The sequence below is a fragment of the Sycon ciliatum genome, chromosome 11, assembly GCF_964019385.1.
Source record: "Sycon ciliatum chromosome 11, ocSycCili1.1, whole genome shotgun sequence".
NCBI classification, from domain to species: domain Eukaryota; kingdom Metazoa; phylum Porifera; class Calcarea; order Leucosolenida; family Sycettidae; genus Sycon; species Sycon ciliatum.
Window position 1 is genome coordinate 15,311,150 of NC_088653.1, and position 13,504 is coordinate 15,324,653.

The following is a 13,504-nucleotide window of genomic DNA, read 5'->3' on the forward strand; positions in this document are numbered from 1 at the left end:
TAGAGGGCATGGTATAGTGCGAGAGATGCTGTGAAAAATTTCATTGGCGTTTTAATTTAGGCGTTTTGGGTCGGTGCCGAATATAGCCGAACTTATTTATTTATTTATTTATTTATTCAACATCTCCTGGCCCATCCGAAGACTGCCAATAAACATGAGAGGTCAGGTGATAGCCAACCACGGCAAGCTAAAAGGGAAAAAAAAGAAGAAAAAAAGAAAGATGCTGTCAGAGAGGGAAAGGAGATAGGGAGAGAAAAAGAAAGGGAGGCACATTAATAACTTAAATAGCTGCCGAAAATTTGTATATTTACAGTATATAATTATTCATATCTTTTTGCATATTTCCCTCGAGTGGGTCTATTGTTATTAGGCAATTGTCTGTTATAGTCACCACTATAAATAAATAAATCCAATCCAATCCAAACACCCACCCACCCCCAGAACCCCCCCCCCCCCCCCTCCCCGAAAATGCAGATAATACCACTCATAATCAACACCATACTATCAAGAGTATTAACGGTGGGTTACATACTCTCGCATATAGCGAATTCCGTGATATAGCGAACCCTTGTCCAAGTCCCTGTTCGAACCCTGTTAAAATCCACCCCTTATAGCGAACAGTTGTGTGTTCCTGTCTACTCTCGCTTGCCGCCGCATGCAGTGTAGTGTGTCTCAACGCCTGCCAGTGCTACATCATAATTATACATGTACACGCGCTGTATGGTATGCATGCACTCCGATATGTAGTTTTTAGAAACGCCTTGCAGGCGCACCCACCCACCAGAAACGCCTGTTGGACGTCCTTAAGTAGATACATGTATTTACGGACGGCCCTTATGAATAAAAACTCGGATGTTGAGCCAATAGTGATATGTAAAGAGAAAAGGACCTATAAGTTATAAGTTATGACTAACAGTCCACCAAGGTAACGAGATAATACACAGTCAGATAGTGTCAGAACAAGTCACAAACTGACAAGGATATTGAGACATTCGCCGACCCGGCAACTAGCTCCAACACATCGACGAAGCGCAAACCAACAACCTTCCAACTGGGGAGGCTCAGGTGCGGAGAGTTCCAATGAAGGGAAGGGATGGATTGTTAGTGAGAACTAACTTAGTAACTGTTAGTGAGAACTAGGCCCTTTTCTCTTTACGTACTTTAATATGAGTTTATTAATGCGATTAATAGTATTAGTGAAGCGGACATTGCAAAATGATAAATGAGAATACATGTATCTAAATGGTTGCTCCTAATCGATTTTCTTGAGACTATCATCAGGGAAAATCGTCTCACAATAGAGGCTATACGGAGAAACAAACTACTTATAGGTTATTGGATAGTGGTAAGTATACAAGGTGAGGTGTGAAAAAACTAAAGTGGGAGAGAAGACGAAAGAAATTAGAAGAAAAGATGTGAGAGTGTTCCCGACGGTGTGAGCTACTACATAAGGTGAGTGAAATGAAGGCGTGGAAACAGGTGAATGTGATAGAGTGAGGAACTGTGAGGTGTAGGTGTATGCGAATGAATACGTGTGTGAATGCTAGGTGAAGAGTCTCAGTTTTGTGACATTTTTTCACATTTTTTCACACCTCACCTTGTATACTTACCACTATCCAATAACCTATAAGTAGTTTGTTTCTCCGTATAGCCTCTATTGTGAGACTATTTTCCCTGATGATAGTCTCAAGAAAATCGATTAGGAACAACCATTTAGATACATGTATTCTCATTCATCATTTTGCAATGTCCGCTTCACTAATACTATTAATCGCATTGATAAAGCTATTGTCTCCTCGTCGCCTTTTCATTTAATATGAGTGCACAATTAATTTTAGTCATTGCTATTTTACGCCTATTGTCTCCTCATTTGATACAAGATGGTTTTTGAATATTTTTTTGCAAGTACACAATCATGCATGCTTGCTGTGCGCATGAAATTTGTCAAGTCTGCATCCAACACCAGACCTGCATATGACAGGGATTGAGTTTCCAAGCTCATAGCAGCAAGTGCAGGCAATAATGCTACACTATTATTAACTATCGCACTCTGTGCTTCCCTGAAGACTTCCAAATATGCTAAATTATTCTCAACCACTCCATCAGAGCGAACGGTAACTGCGTTCCCTTTTCCCTTTTTTGCTGATCATTTTTGTCGGGGCGCTCTTTTCACTAGTGTTGAAACGATCTCACCGGGTACTCGTTAGCTCGCTCGCCAGAAACTCGGCTCGTTTGCACTAACGAAGACCATACACTGTACAGACGGCAGTGCAATGTCGACCGGGAGTCCTAAAATATTTACTACTCCCTACCCCTGGTTGAGAGTCGAGTCCCGCGCAAAGTGAAAATCACTCGCAGTTAGAGTGACTGAGGCTTGCACGGCACTGAGTTGTTTCCGTTGTCGTTGCAGCTTTGGTGGACTCCACTGACGCCTTGTTCCGCATCTGCTGACCTGTCGCAGGACGTGCTTTCTGTCAACTCTCCATTCGAGTGAAAGTTACGCTTAATTGTTTGGAAGTTTTCTCCCGTGATGCAGCGGAAAACAGGGCTACTTGCAGTATTTGCAAAGCAGTCTATTCTTAAAAAGGCTGCTCAAGGACGGCGATGAAAAGACATCAAACAGCAGTCCGAAGTGAAGCAGCAGCAACCCCAATTTGGCGGTGATCATTTGAACAAGCTGAATTGAAAAAATCAAACTTACAATTATAGAACAAAAATATTTAAAAAATATCATATTTGCCACATCAATGAAACTCGTTAGCTCGCTCGATAGCCGGCTCGTTAGTGGAACTGCTCGCTCGTTTGCTATACATATGCCCGCTTCAACACTACTTTTTACCATCTTGGAAGGTGCAAAAAGCTCCAATATTTGGCTCACAGATCACCCATTTATTGGACAGCTCAAAGCCATCAAGCCAGCCAACTATCGCCTATCCATGGTTTTTGCTGCCCATGCATCATAGAGAACCGGCGTCCATGTCCCAGTTTGAACGCACAGTGTAAGAGCATTCCTGTTATAACAAACTAACGAACTTCCGCTGCAAAGAACTAATTCTCCTGCACATTATCTCCACCGTTTTACATTGCATGAATAAAGTATACACAAATGTCGATTCAGCTTGTCTTATTGATTGCGGTTTATAATTATCACTAACCCTTTTCACACGGAAAATAAATTTCCATACACGTTTAGACCCCAGCTTCGGGCCGTAAATGAATGACCTGTAAGATAGACCTGTAGCGAGTTGTTCATCGGTCACGTAACCGTGGGGGCGAAAGTGGACTGTGCCTGCAGGGCATTTGCGTCCAGCTTCATCGGATAAGAAGTTCGGGCTAAGTTCCAGATCAATCTCTTTGGCGTGGTAAGTTGCATTTGTGCGGTAACCTAGCCAACGAAAGATTCAATAAAACCAAACACAAACGTGTACACGGACACGTGAGCACAACTAACACACACACACACACACACACACACACACTTGTACTTGGTCCATTTCATCGCAATTGTCGCTTATCTATCGCAACTAAGAACAGGAGTATTTTACCGCTCTGTAAAATTTCCAATACGTATAGGGAAGAAGCATGATACAGGATTCCTGTCCGCCACAAGAAATAAATTCAGCGATGGAATCTGATGAGGCAAGTCGAAGAAAGGACGCAAGGTTACAAAAAATGTAAAAAAGAAAACAGCGACGGAGCGCGTTCTTGCACTCACGCTTTAGTTTATCCGACTCTGGCTCTGTATCACTCGAGCCGTTGCTACTTGAGCTGACATTCGCTGGTGTGTATAGCTACTGGCGTGGAGTATCTCTTGCTTTCTCCGCTTGGCGTATGGCAGCGATGGGAAAGGAACAGTCGTGGCTGTCACTTTGGCACTTGGAGGAACGTGGGCAGCGTGACCCGTCTGTCACTACAGTACTGTGTGTTCAAGAATGTTTTTGAATCAGGCACAAATTCCTCTCCAGACAGCTGCCATACGCTCTGCTGGATACGCTGACCACGACTCTTGTACTGCCGCTGCCAGGTCGGGCAATATCTTCTTTGCCACCATCTCGCCATCAGTTTGCAGGCTTGCAAAGAATGCCAGGTCATTGCAGTTCAAACGTGGCGACTGAGCTGGCTGGCCTGGCCGTGACTGTCGCGCTCTCCAGGTCAGGATGTCGATTTCCCCTGCTACAGTTCCGGTCTTGGAGCTGCGCTTGGATTTTCGCTGCAATGAGTGTGTTCATTCACTGAAGTGCATTCCCTGCAGCGAAAAGTTTCCCATTTTCCCATCAAAATTGTACGAATCTCGATGCCACTGGCGCTAGTCGCAATGATTTTTTTTCTTTCTGGTCTCCTTTGATCTTGCCATCATAACCTCCCAAACGAATGTGAGTTAGATATCGAGATCGGACTGGGTTTTACCTGTCAAAAGGTGAGTGGGAGATAAGCGACAATTGCGATGAAACGGACCAAGTACTTGTTGCTCACTGCCAAAACTGGTCATGTGGGTCTCCCCGGAAGAGGGGAGAGAGACTCAAAAGGAATCTTGGAAAGATGACTCAATTGGCTATTGAACCGCCCAACGGCCGACACCTCCTGAAATCCCCAAAACTCTAGGTGGACTTGAAAATGATCCCACTTATGAGCTCACCATGCCTCAGTAAGTGGGTGAGGACAAGGTGCAGAAAAAGAATTGACGGCATCAGGGTATCCGTCCAGGATCCAACTGCAGTTACCCCTGCCCCCAGTGAAGGTAATACTTGCTACTAGTGTGGATGGCTAAATCAGATTGGATCTGATATAAGCTTCACTAGCACTATGATTACACAAGAGTTAATCTAGCCAGAAGTAGTCCATGGTTAACAGGTATGTATACTTCAAATAGAAAGTATATGAACCCTGAAACCAACAAAGGTGGTAGGTACAACAATACACCTTCAAGCAGCCGAGCCCGTTGGCAACAGACCCAACACTATCTGGCAAAAGTGTACCCACCAACCGAACTAGCTGGCACACACACACACACACACACACACACACACCTCAGACCTCAGACCTGCCCATCGCGGAAGCGATGATAGCGAACAGCTATGTTAGACATAGCAACTTGTGCTGGGATTACACCATTCAACAGCTTGCAAGGCTGATGAATTGACCGCCACTATTTTTAGCCTGGTATCCACCACACAGCTGATTGAAGTGACTTTTTCTGGCCAGTGAATCCCTATTTTTCATTTTTCCATTTTTTTTCTTTTTTCTTCTTTTTTTTCTACACACACACACCACACCACATACTCCGGCATACACTGGCTGTTGGTAACCACCCAGGAGAATGAAAGAAAAGTCAGGAAGAGACCGAGAAAGAGAAGAAAGACGTGTGCGACCATAATCGTCGGGAATTGAACCCGCAACCTCTCGATTGGAAATCGACTGCACATACCACTGCACCATATGGGACCACACACACACACACACACACACACACACACACACACACACACACACACACACACACACACACACACACACTACTACTACTACTACTACTACTACTACTACTACTACTACTACTACTACTACTACTACTACTACTACTACTACTACTACTACTACTACTACTACTATTGACAGCTGCCAGGATTGGCCACGCCGCTCCCAGATGGGAGGTACTGTCAGAGAGGTTAGGGGGGGGGAAGGCAATGCTCCAAGTGGCGTTCCAGATCTTGCCGCCTCCGGAACCGTCGGTTGTGGCAAGCTTGGCAGTGAAATTTGAATTGTTGGCCTGGATCAGTACAGTGTCCAACATGCAACCGATGGCTACGTAGCAGAGGAGGCTTTGCGGTGCATAAGTGTACACACACACACACACACACACACACACACGGACACACACACACATGCACGCACGCACTCACGCATGCACACACGCACACACACACACATTAACTACAACACATAGCAGCTTGCGGTTAGGAGGGTGCTGGCCGGCCAGCGAAGTGAGGGGCTACGGAGAGAGCAGGATCTTGGCGGAGCCAAGAGGATAGTCACGTCCGAGGGACGAAGACCGAGAGCCCCAGTGAGTAGCCGGAAATGAGCATGGCCAACACGACTTTATTTACTTTATCAAAGTATAGGAGAAATGGGAGGTGGTTGGGTGAAACACAACAATCTGACAAGAGTGATCCACACACAGAACCGATCGAAATAATATATAACTAGGCAAACTTTAGCAGGACACGTTGAGTGCCCACGACGCATGCCGCCTACGTTGAGCGTCGCGCATGAATGAATGTCACGTTGAGTGTCACGTTGAGTGTCACGTTGAATGACACATAGAATGCCACGGCGCATAGAGTACCATGTGAGCATGAACCAAGGCGTTTGACCGACATGGATACCGTGATGTACAGTGCACGTGACTGTAGCCAGCAGCAACGCATGAGCATGCAGTAAAAGCGCTAGCAATCATAGCAGCATAGTTTGAGTGATAGCACGAAGCAGCCGCGTTCTCCCATTAATCTGCATTATTACTATAATGCTACATTAACTACAAAACACAGCAGCTTGCAGTTAGGAGGGTGCTGGAGCGAAGTGAGAGGCTACGGAGAGAGCAGGATCTTGGCAGAGCCAAGAGGATAGTCACATCTGACAGACGAAGACCGAGAGCCCTGAGTAGCCGGAAATGAGCATGGCCTATTGTGGCCAGCAAGCCTCGTACCAAAGCAGCCTTGAGTGCTCTTAAAGTCATAGTCACTGCCGGAGCAGGATCTTGGCAGGGCCAAGAGAGAGATCAGAGACAGGTCACTGCCAGAGCAGGATCTTGGCGGAGCCAAGAGAGGGGTCACTGCCGTAGCAGGATCTTGGTGGAGCCAAGAGAGAGGTCAGAGAGAGGTCACTGCCGGAGCAGGATCTTGGTAGAGCCAAGAGAGGGGTCACTGCCGTAGCAGGATCTTGGTGGAGCCAAGAGAGAGGTCAGAGAGAGGTCACTGCCCGAGCAGGATCTTGGCGGAGCCAAGAGAGGGGTCACTGCCGGAGCAGGATCTTGGCGGAGCTAAAAAAGGCTAGAGGGGTCACTGCCAGAGCAGGATCTTGGCGGAGCCAAGAGAGAGGTCAAAGAGAGGACACTGCCGGAGCAGGATCTTGGCGGAGCCAAGAGAGAGGTCAGAGAGAGGACACTGCCGGAGCAGGATCTTGGCTGTGCCAAGAGAGTGGTCACTGCCGGAGCAGGGTCTTGGCGGAGCCAAGAGAGGCTAGAGGGGTCACCGCCGGAGCAGGATCTTGGCAGAGCCAAGAGAGGGGTCACTGCCGGAGCAGGATCTTGGTGGCGGAGCCAAGAGAGGAGTCAGAGAGGGGTCACTGCAGAGAGAGATCTTGGCGGAGCCAAGAGAGGGACGAGGATAGAAAAGGCCCTGGGTAGCTAGGCATTAATTGTTTGTGCATTGAGATAGCATGTGGTAAAGAGGATACTGACAAGAGTTCAAGCAACACGGATGTGAACGCAGCTAATGTCTCGCAGTAAGACAGTTACCTGGATGATCTCCTTGGCAATGTCCCTCATTCCACGCCGGATGAATGCCCGTGCAGCAAAGGGAGCTTGCCCAAATAGAAGGACGAACTTTGTTGCGGTGATCGGCTGGACCATGGTGTCAGGTCGCTCTGCAGCTGTGGGAGCAAAGGTTCTGGAGTCATCCAACTTGGTCCGGGCAGAGCATCGATGGCATTGGAGGTGACTGGCAGGTGTGATGCTCGAAACAGTAAGTGGTGCTGGACACAGATCATGTAGAGGGTGCGGATGAGTGCCATGACCACAGAAGAACTGAACGGCTTGTGCCAACCTTCAATATGTTGACAAAGTCTGGTGCCACCAGCTCAGGGTCGTCCTTGACTGAGGCTGAGAGGTGCAGCATTCTGTGAGGTGATCTCAGATGTGGCCCCACTAATGACAAGTAGACCAATTAGTAGTAGTACTTGATGGATTGATGACATGGATGTGCCTGGGTGAAGACCAGGGAGTCGTACTCAAACTAGGGAGGTGACACGGCACAGAAATCCGTGTCACAGGGGTTGACTCGCACCCTTGACCCCTCGTTGTTATTTTTGGAATAGTTCAGTCCAGTCCAGTCCGAAAGGTCATACTCGGATCGACTCGCCTTCTGTACTTCACCTCCAAGCGTGCCGCATGGGTGTCTAGTTTTTGAAATTATTGAGGCAGCACATTTCGTTTACAGCCCATCACTCGCCAGTATTCTTTGAAAGACTACCAGCAATTTTTTTAGCTCCTGCCATGTCCGAACTACTTGATAGCAGTGATGGCAACAGCAGCAGTTATGAAACGGCGTGTAGTGTTGCGGTAACTGTTCAGAACTTTTCAGAGTCGTATCCTAGGTTAATCCGAATACTAAAAATTGACCCAAATTACACATAACACGAAGCTGGTTTTTGAAAATTGTAAGTCGTGTATCTGCCCCATTTCTTCTTTATGACTTGCACAATACACCAGTCTTCCTAAATAACACATTTATAGCAGGGGTTAAGTACCATACAAGAGAGATACATTGTACATCTAGTCATACTGTCATAAACAGCCAGCATTTTTCCTGCAGCAGTCACACCACCATCGTCATTATTTCCAGGGAAATCCTCTTACATTGTCAGCTCCTATGTCGTTAGATACAATGTAGGGGGCTGTAGGACCGGCTCGTCAAAAAATAGAGAACCTGAACACTTGAACTGAAGCGTGCTCGGGACGTCTCAGCAATCGTAGTATGCCTGAGCACTCCAATAAAAACTGGATCAATGGCAAAATCGTTCCCCACAGAAAAATCATACTTTGCGGGTCTTGCGTTGCACGCTTGGAGGTGAAGTACAGAAGGCGAGTCGATCCGAGTATGACCTTTCGGACTGGACTGGACTGAACTATTCCAAAAATAACAACGAGGGGTCAAGGGTGCGAGTCAACCCCTGTGACACGGATTTCTGTGCCGTGTCACCTCCCTAGTTTGAGTACGACTCCCTGGTGAAGACCAAGAACTGGATGCTGCTGGTCAAAGCATGCTATGTACACAGTACTAGTAACTTGGTGTGGAGTTGCATAGCCTGAGGCTGAGGTTGCAGAACTTACTTTGACGAAGAAAGATTATTGCTGGCAAACAGTTTCCTTCCGGCAAGCTTCGGCCAGAGTGTTGTAATCTCTCGGCCAGCACAATGCCTAGCCCAGACGACTGCATGGGGATAAACGGTTGTGTGCTAAATGGACCCGCTGTCATACCGTCTTCGCAGAAGCGTTGGAGAAAGTCAGAAATATATTGTGAATTTGGTGTTCAAACTCAACAGGTTCGGTTAGGGGCTACTACCGTCTGCTGGCCCTCAAAGCTGGCAAAGAAACCATAGGCAAGGTCTGAGGAATTGTTTTTTTCTTTTCGGGAAATATGCAGTGGTGCAAGAACAGAGTGTACAGTGTTGTGCAGTGTGCGGTGGAGGTGGATGGTGGCCGTGGTGTCGCGCTGGACACTGACGACGGGCACAACTTTGGCAGCACTATTGCTAGAGTTCGCCATCCGCTCCAGAGATTGAGCTGGTAGTGTTACGCTTGCACTTGGAAGCTGGGTGGCGGCCTTGGCATACCTTGGCAAATATGGTACCTCGCGCAATTGTCGGGGCATCGGCCTGCATTGTAATTGCGGCATACTGGTCGACCTGCGAAGACTGTGCTCGATGATTTGCTGGCAAAGCCGGGGGTTAAAAGCTGTTGGTATGGATGAAAAGGGCAGCGTCCTCGCTGATAGAAGGCGGATGTGGAGCGCCGCATGCCCAGCAGGCTGAACGAGCCCGTCCTGTTGTCGGCAGCTGCCACAGACTTGGCTCGATGATGTCCCACTTCAGTGATGGGTCGGCAGCAGCCTTGATGCGGAATTGCCGATCGTAATCCAGCCACCCTTCCGGCATGAATCGGCGATTGGCCTCAGCAATTAGGCCCTGATAGGACAGCAACTCTGCTGTCCTGTGCGGAGCAACGTCGATCATGACCTGGACCAAGACGGTGAAGGCCTCAACCCACGTCGCAAGATCATAAACATGCCTACTCTTGCCGCGAGCAGCGCCTTCCACCACACGTAATGGGTTCCCAACGGACATTTCAAATCTTACCACATTCTGTGCGCGAGCGCGCGGACACAGAGCAAGACACAGTGGGCAGGAGCTCACTCAACTCGACGTACTGACCCGTCACGATCTGCTCACGAACTTTAGCGCCCAGGTGTACAGCGAAAAACTTGCTGCTCCCTAAGCTGGCTCGTTGAGGGCCCGGGTGCAGATGAGGTTGTGAATCCACGGCCGCCAGAATTGTAGGAAACGTCCCTGAAACCATCGAAACAATCGTGGAGCGCAAGGTCTCCGGAGTTATAGCTGACGTTGATGACGCAGACGTCGCCAATGACTCGCGTTCTCTGCTGCCTGCTCCGCTCGCCGCACTCGGGGTAGAACGGCAGGATTCAGCGTGGTGAAGTACCTGCATCAGGCGATCGGCGAGGGCAGCTTTCCTGCCCGAAGTATTCAAATCCAAGAGCGAGAGTTCGCTGCGGAGACGCAGAACCGTCATGGTGCGAATTTCATTGACAGTGAAGGCAGCCATGGCTCGCAACAACAAGGATGAGAACGAGGCAAAGCACAAGGATGAGAACGAGGCAAAGCACAAACTGTGAAACACAGCGATCTGACAAGAGTGATCCACACACAGAACGGATCGAAGTATATATCTAGGAAAACTTTAGCATGACACGTTGAGTGCCCACGATGCATGCCGCCTACGTTGAGCGTAGTCATGGACCAGCGAAAACAGCCCTTAGGGTCAACATTTTCAAAACTCCTTTTCGGTTAGAAATTTGTTGAAACACGTCATCTGAAAGACCTCGGCCAGGAAAAGGTTCAGTATTCCGATTCAAACCGGGTGTATACACCAATGCACTAGATGTACTCCAAATTGGTGCAATGTATGTATACGTTGCATGTGTGCAATGAATATTCAGCATTCTAAGGTGGGTGGGCAGCTTGAATACCTTTGAAATAGTGCAGTAAGCAGCTAGAATGACAAAGAATGGCTGATGAGTACGGAGACATGATCGACATATTCGCAGCTGCATCCAGGGTGGAGCCATTCCCCAATATCATCTTCCATTTCTTCCTCCACAGCTGAAGACACAACGTCGCTGACGTCACTAGCGGCTAAACCCCAAACTCAGAGTTTATCTCAGATGACGACTCCTCATCTTCCGACTCTGCCGAGTCATCGACCACCTTGAGCCGCATTGCAGCAAGAGATGACGGCTGTGATTCCGCCTCGCTGTCAACATCGATGTCGGAACCAAAGAACGTCTCATCCTCACTCTGAACTTCAGCAGCTACTTGAGCTTTCACTCCCCACCAGGCTCGAGCTAGCTGTACACAATGACTGCCGCGCTTGCTCTGCGAACAGCTCCGGCATCCGCAGCCATCGCAACAAGATCAAGGAACACTCGAGTCGCCACTCGACACCACATCAACTTCAAAATAAATTACTTCAAGCAAGGAGTTCGCAGGGCGATCAAAAAATCGTTAAACGTCACAAATCGACCATTTTCTCGGGGAAAAACGAAATCTGTAGACAGATCTCCTGTGTACCGGTCTTGTGGCACAATGATTATAGCCATTTGTCGTCTCCATTCTTGTGCATTCTTGCATGTGTAGGTTGGTTCTCTTCATGTGATTGTTATTGTGACCTATTTTATAGATGTTGGTTACCATGTTGCTTTCTCTCCCCTCTCCTCTCACCCAAGCCATTCTGCATAAGCGAAGCTGTGGACGCAGCATACTGCTGCTACACTTCAACGCGGGAATGCGTAAAATAATACAGTCGTCCCTCTCTAATCGGGCACCTTTTGCAACGGCATTTTCTGCGAGATAAACAAGAGTGCTGGATTATCAAATCCTGCCCTTCAACCCGGCCCACATGCTATCATACATGTTTGTGTCGTACGTCAAAACGTAGGGGTTTTCTGTGTCAAACCAAGTACTTTGTGGAATGCATGTCTATAACATACACTTGTGAATATCTTATGCACTAGCATAGGATATTCCCAAGTGTATGTTACATGTGTTGTGTGTGTTACAATGGTCCCTGACAGTATGCGATGTACAACTGCTGGGTTAGAAAATCGAATTATGTCCAGTTTGAGTGATTTGTTGCAGAAAATCGCTGCTGGAGGCGGAATTCAAGTGCCGGATTAAAGCGTAGAAAATGAACTGAAAAAATCCGTTTTGCCAGAAAGTGTGCTGGTTTGCAAGGGTGCTGGATAAACAAGTGCCGAATTAGAGAGGAACGACTGTAATAATAATAATAATAAACAAAACCTTTTAAAAGGGTCGCTTTCGCTGGTTGCGGCTTACATAGTGAATACCGTGAAGCTTGGTTATAACGACATTGGTTATGACGACAGATCAGCTACAGCGACAAAATATCCATGGCAGCAGCAATTTTGTATTGATTTGTGTACAAAAAAGACCGGTTGCAACGACAACTCGAATAACGACAAATCGAGAATAACGACCAAATTGTCATGCACCGTAGTGTGAAAATGGGTCAAAATAACGACATTTTCACGACTGCGACGTAGACAATGTACGATCGATTCTGGCTTGCACAGCTGCCGCGGGCCGGCCGGGTGCTCAAGATCGTACAGTGCAGTCTAGTGTACATCGACTGTACACTGCACTGCACTGCACTGCACACTCGTACACGCCCGGAAACTTCGAAGGAGTGTCGACATGTCGTAGATCTACTGACGGTAAAATACGTGTCCTGTGTACAGGTGTAGTGCGCACTTACCCTCCGTACCTTCCGTATCTTCTGCGACGGATTTTAGCAACATTCGCCATGCTTCTTTCTCCGAGAAATCACTTTCTCAGTTGTCGTTGGACCAAAGACTTGGAAGTTCGAGATGTCTCGCCCTGTCTCTGTTGGAAAGCGAAAGCGCTTCTCCTACGCGGAAAAGTACGCCATTCTGCAGGAGCTGGACAAAGGTGCAAAGCGGACATTCGTTCAAGAAAAGTATGGAGTCGCGCACGGTACTCTCGCTCGCTTCATCAAGAACCGAGAGGAGATTGTGGCCAAAGTGAAGAAAGCGACGTCAATGGATGCCAAGAGCTCTAGGTTGTCGAGTTTTCCTGAGTTGGACGAAGCGCTCCTTGTGTTCAGTTGAAATAAGCACCATTGTGCAGAAAATTTATTTTGCTGCATTTTGGTGTGTATATTGTGTTGGAAATCCCAAGATCGGATATACAGTCAACTTCGCTAATAACGACTGCGGATATAACAACAATTCGCGAATAACGACAGAATTTCCATGCCCAGAGCAAAGTCCCATCTAACTGTATACATTTAACTTCGGATACAACGACTATCTGAATAACGACAATTCGCGAATAACGACATACTTTTAGTGCCCCGAGGTCATATTCACTGCTTGAATAACGACTTTCTGGGCTT

General features: G+C 47.5%; 1 protein-coding gene across 1 annotated transcript in view; it reads right to left on the reverse strand.

Moving 5' to 3' along the window:
- Positions 1-2,615: 2,615 nt before the first annotated feature.
- Positions 2,616-13,504, reverse strand: part of LOC135827132 (uncharacterized) — a 41,131-nt gene continuing 30,242 nt past the window's right edge. The window contains exons 10-11 of the mRNA XM_065339657.1: positions 3,236-3,385; positions 2,616-2,677 (exon numbers count right to left, since the gene is read on the reverse strand). Of these exons, the coding sequence (XP_065195729.1) occupies positions 2,616-2,677; positions 3,236-3,385 (212 nt within the window). The remainder of the gene's footprint in view (positions 2,678-3,235; positions 3,386-13,504) is intronic.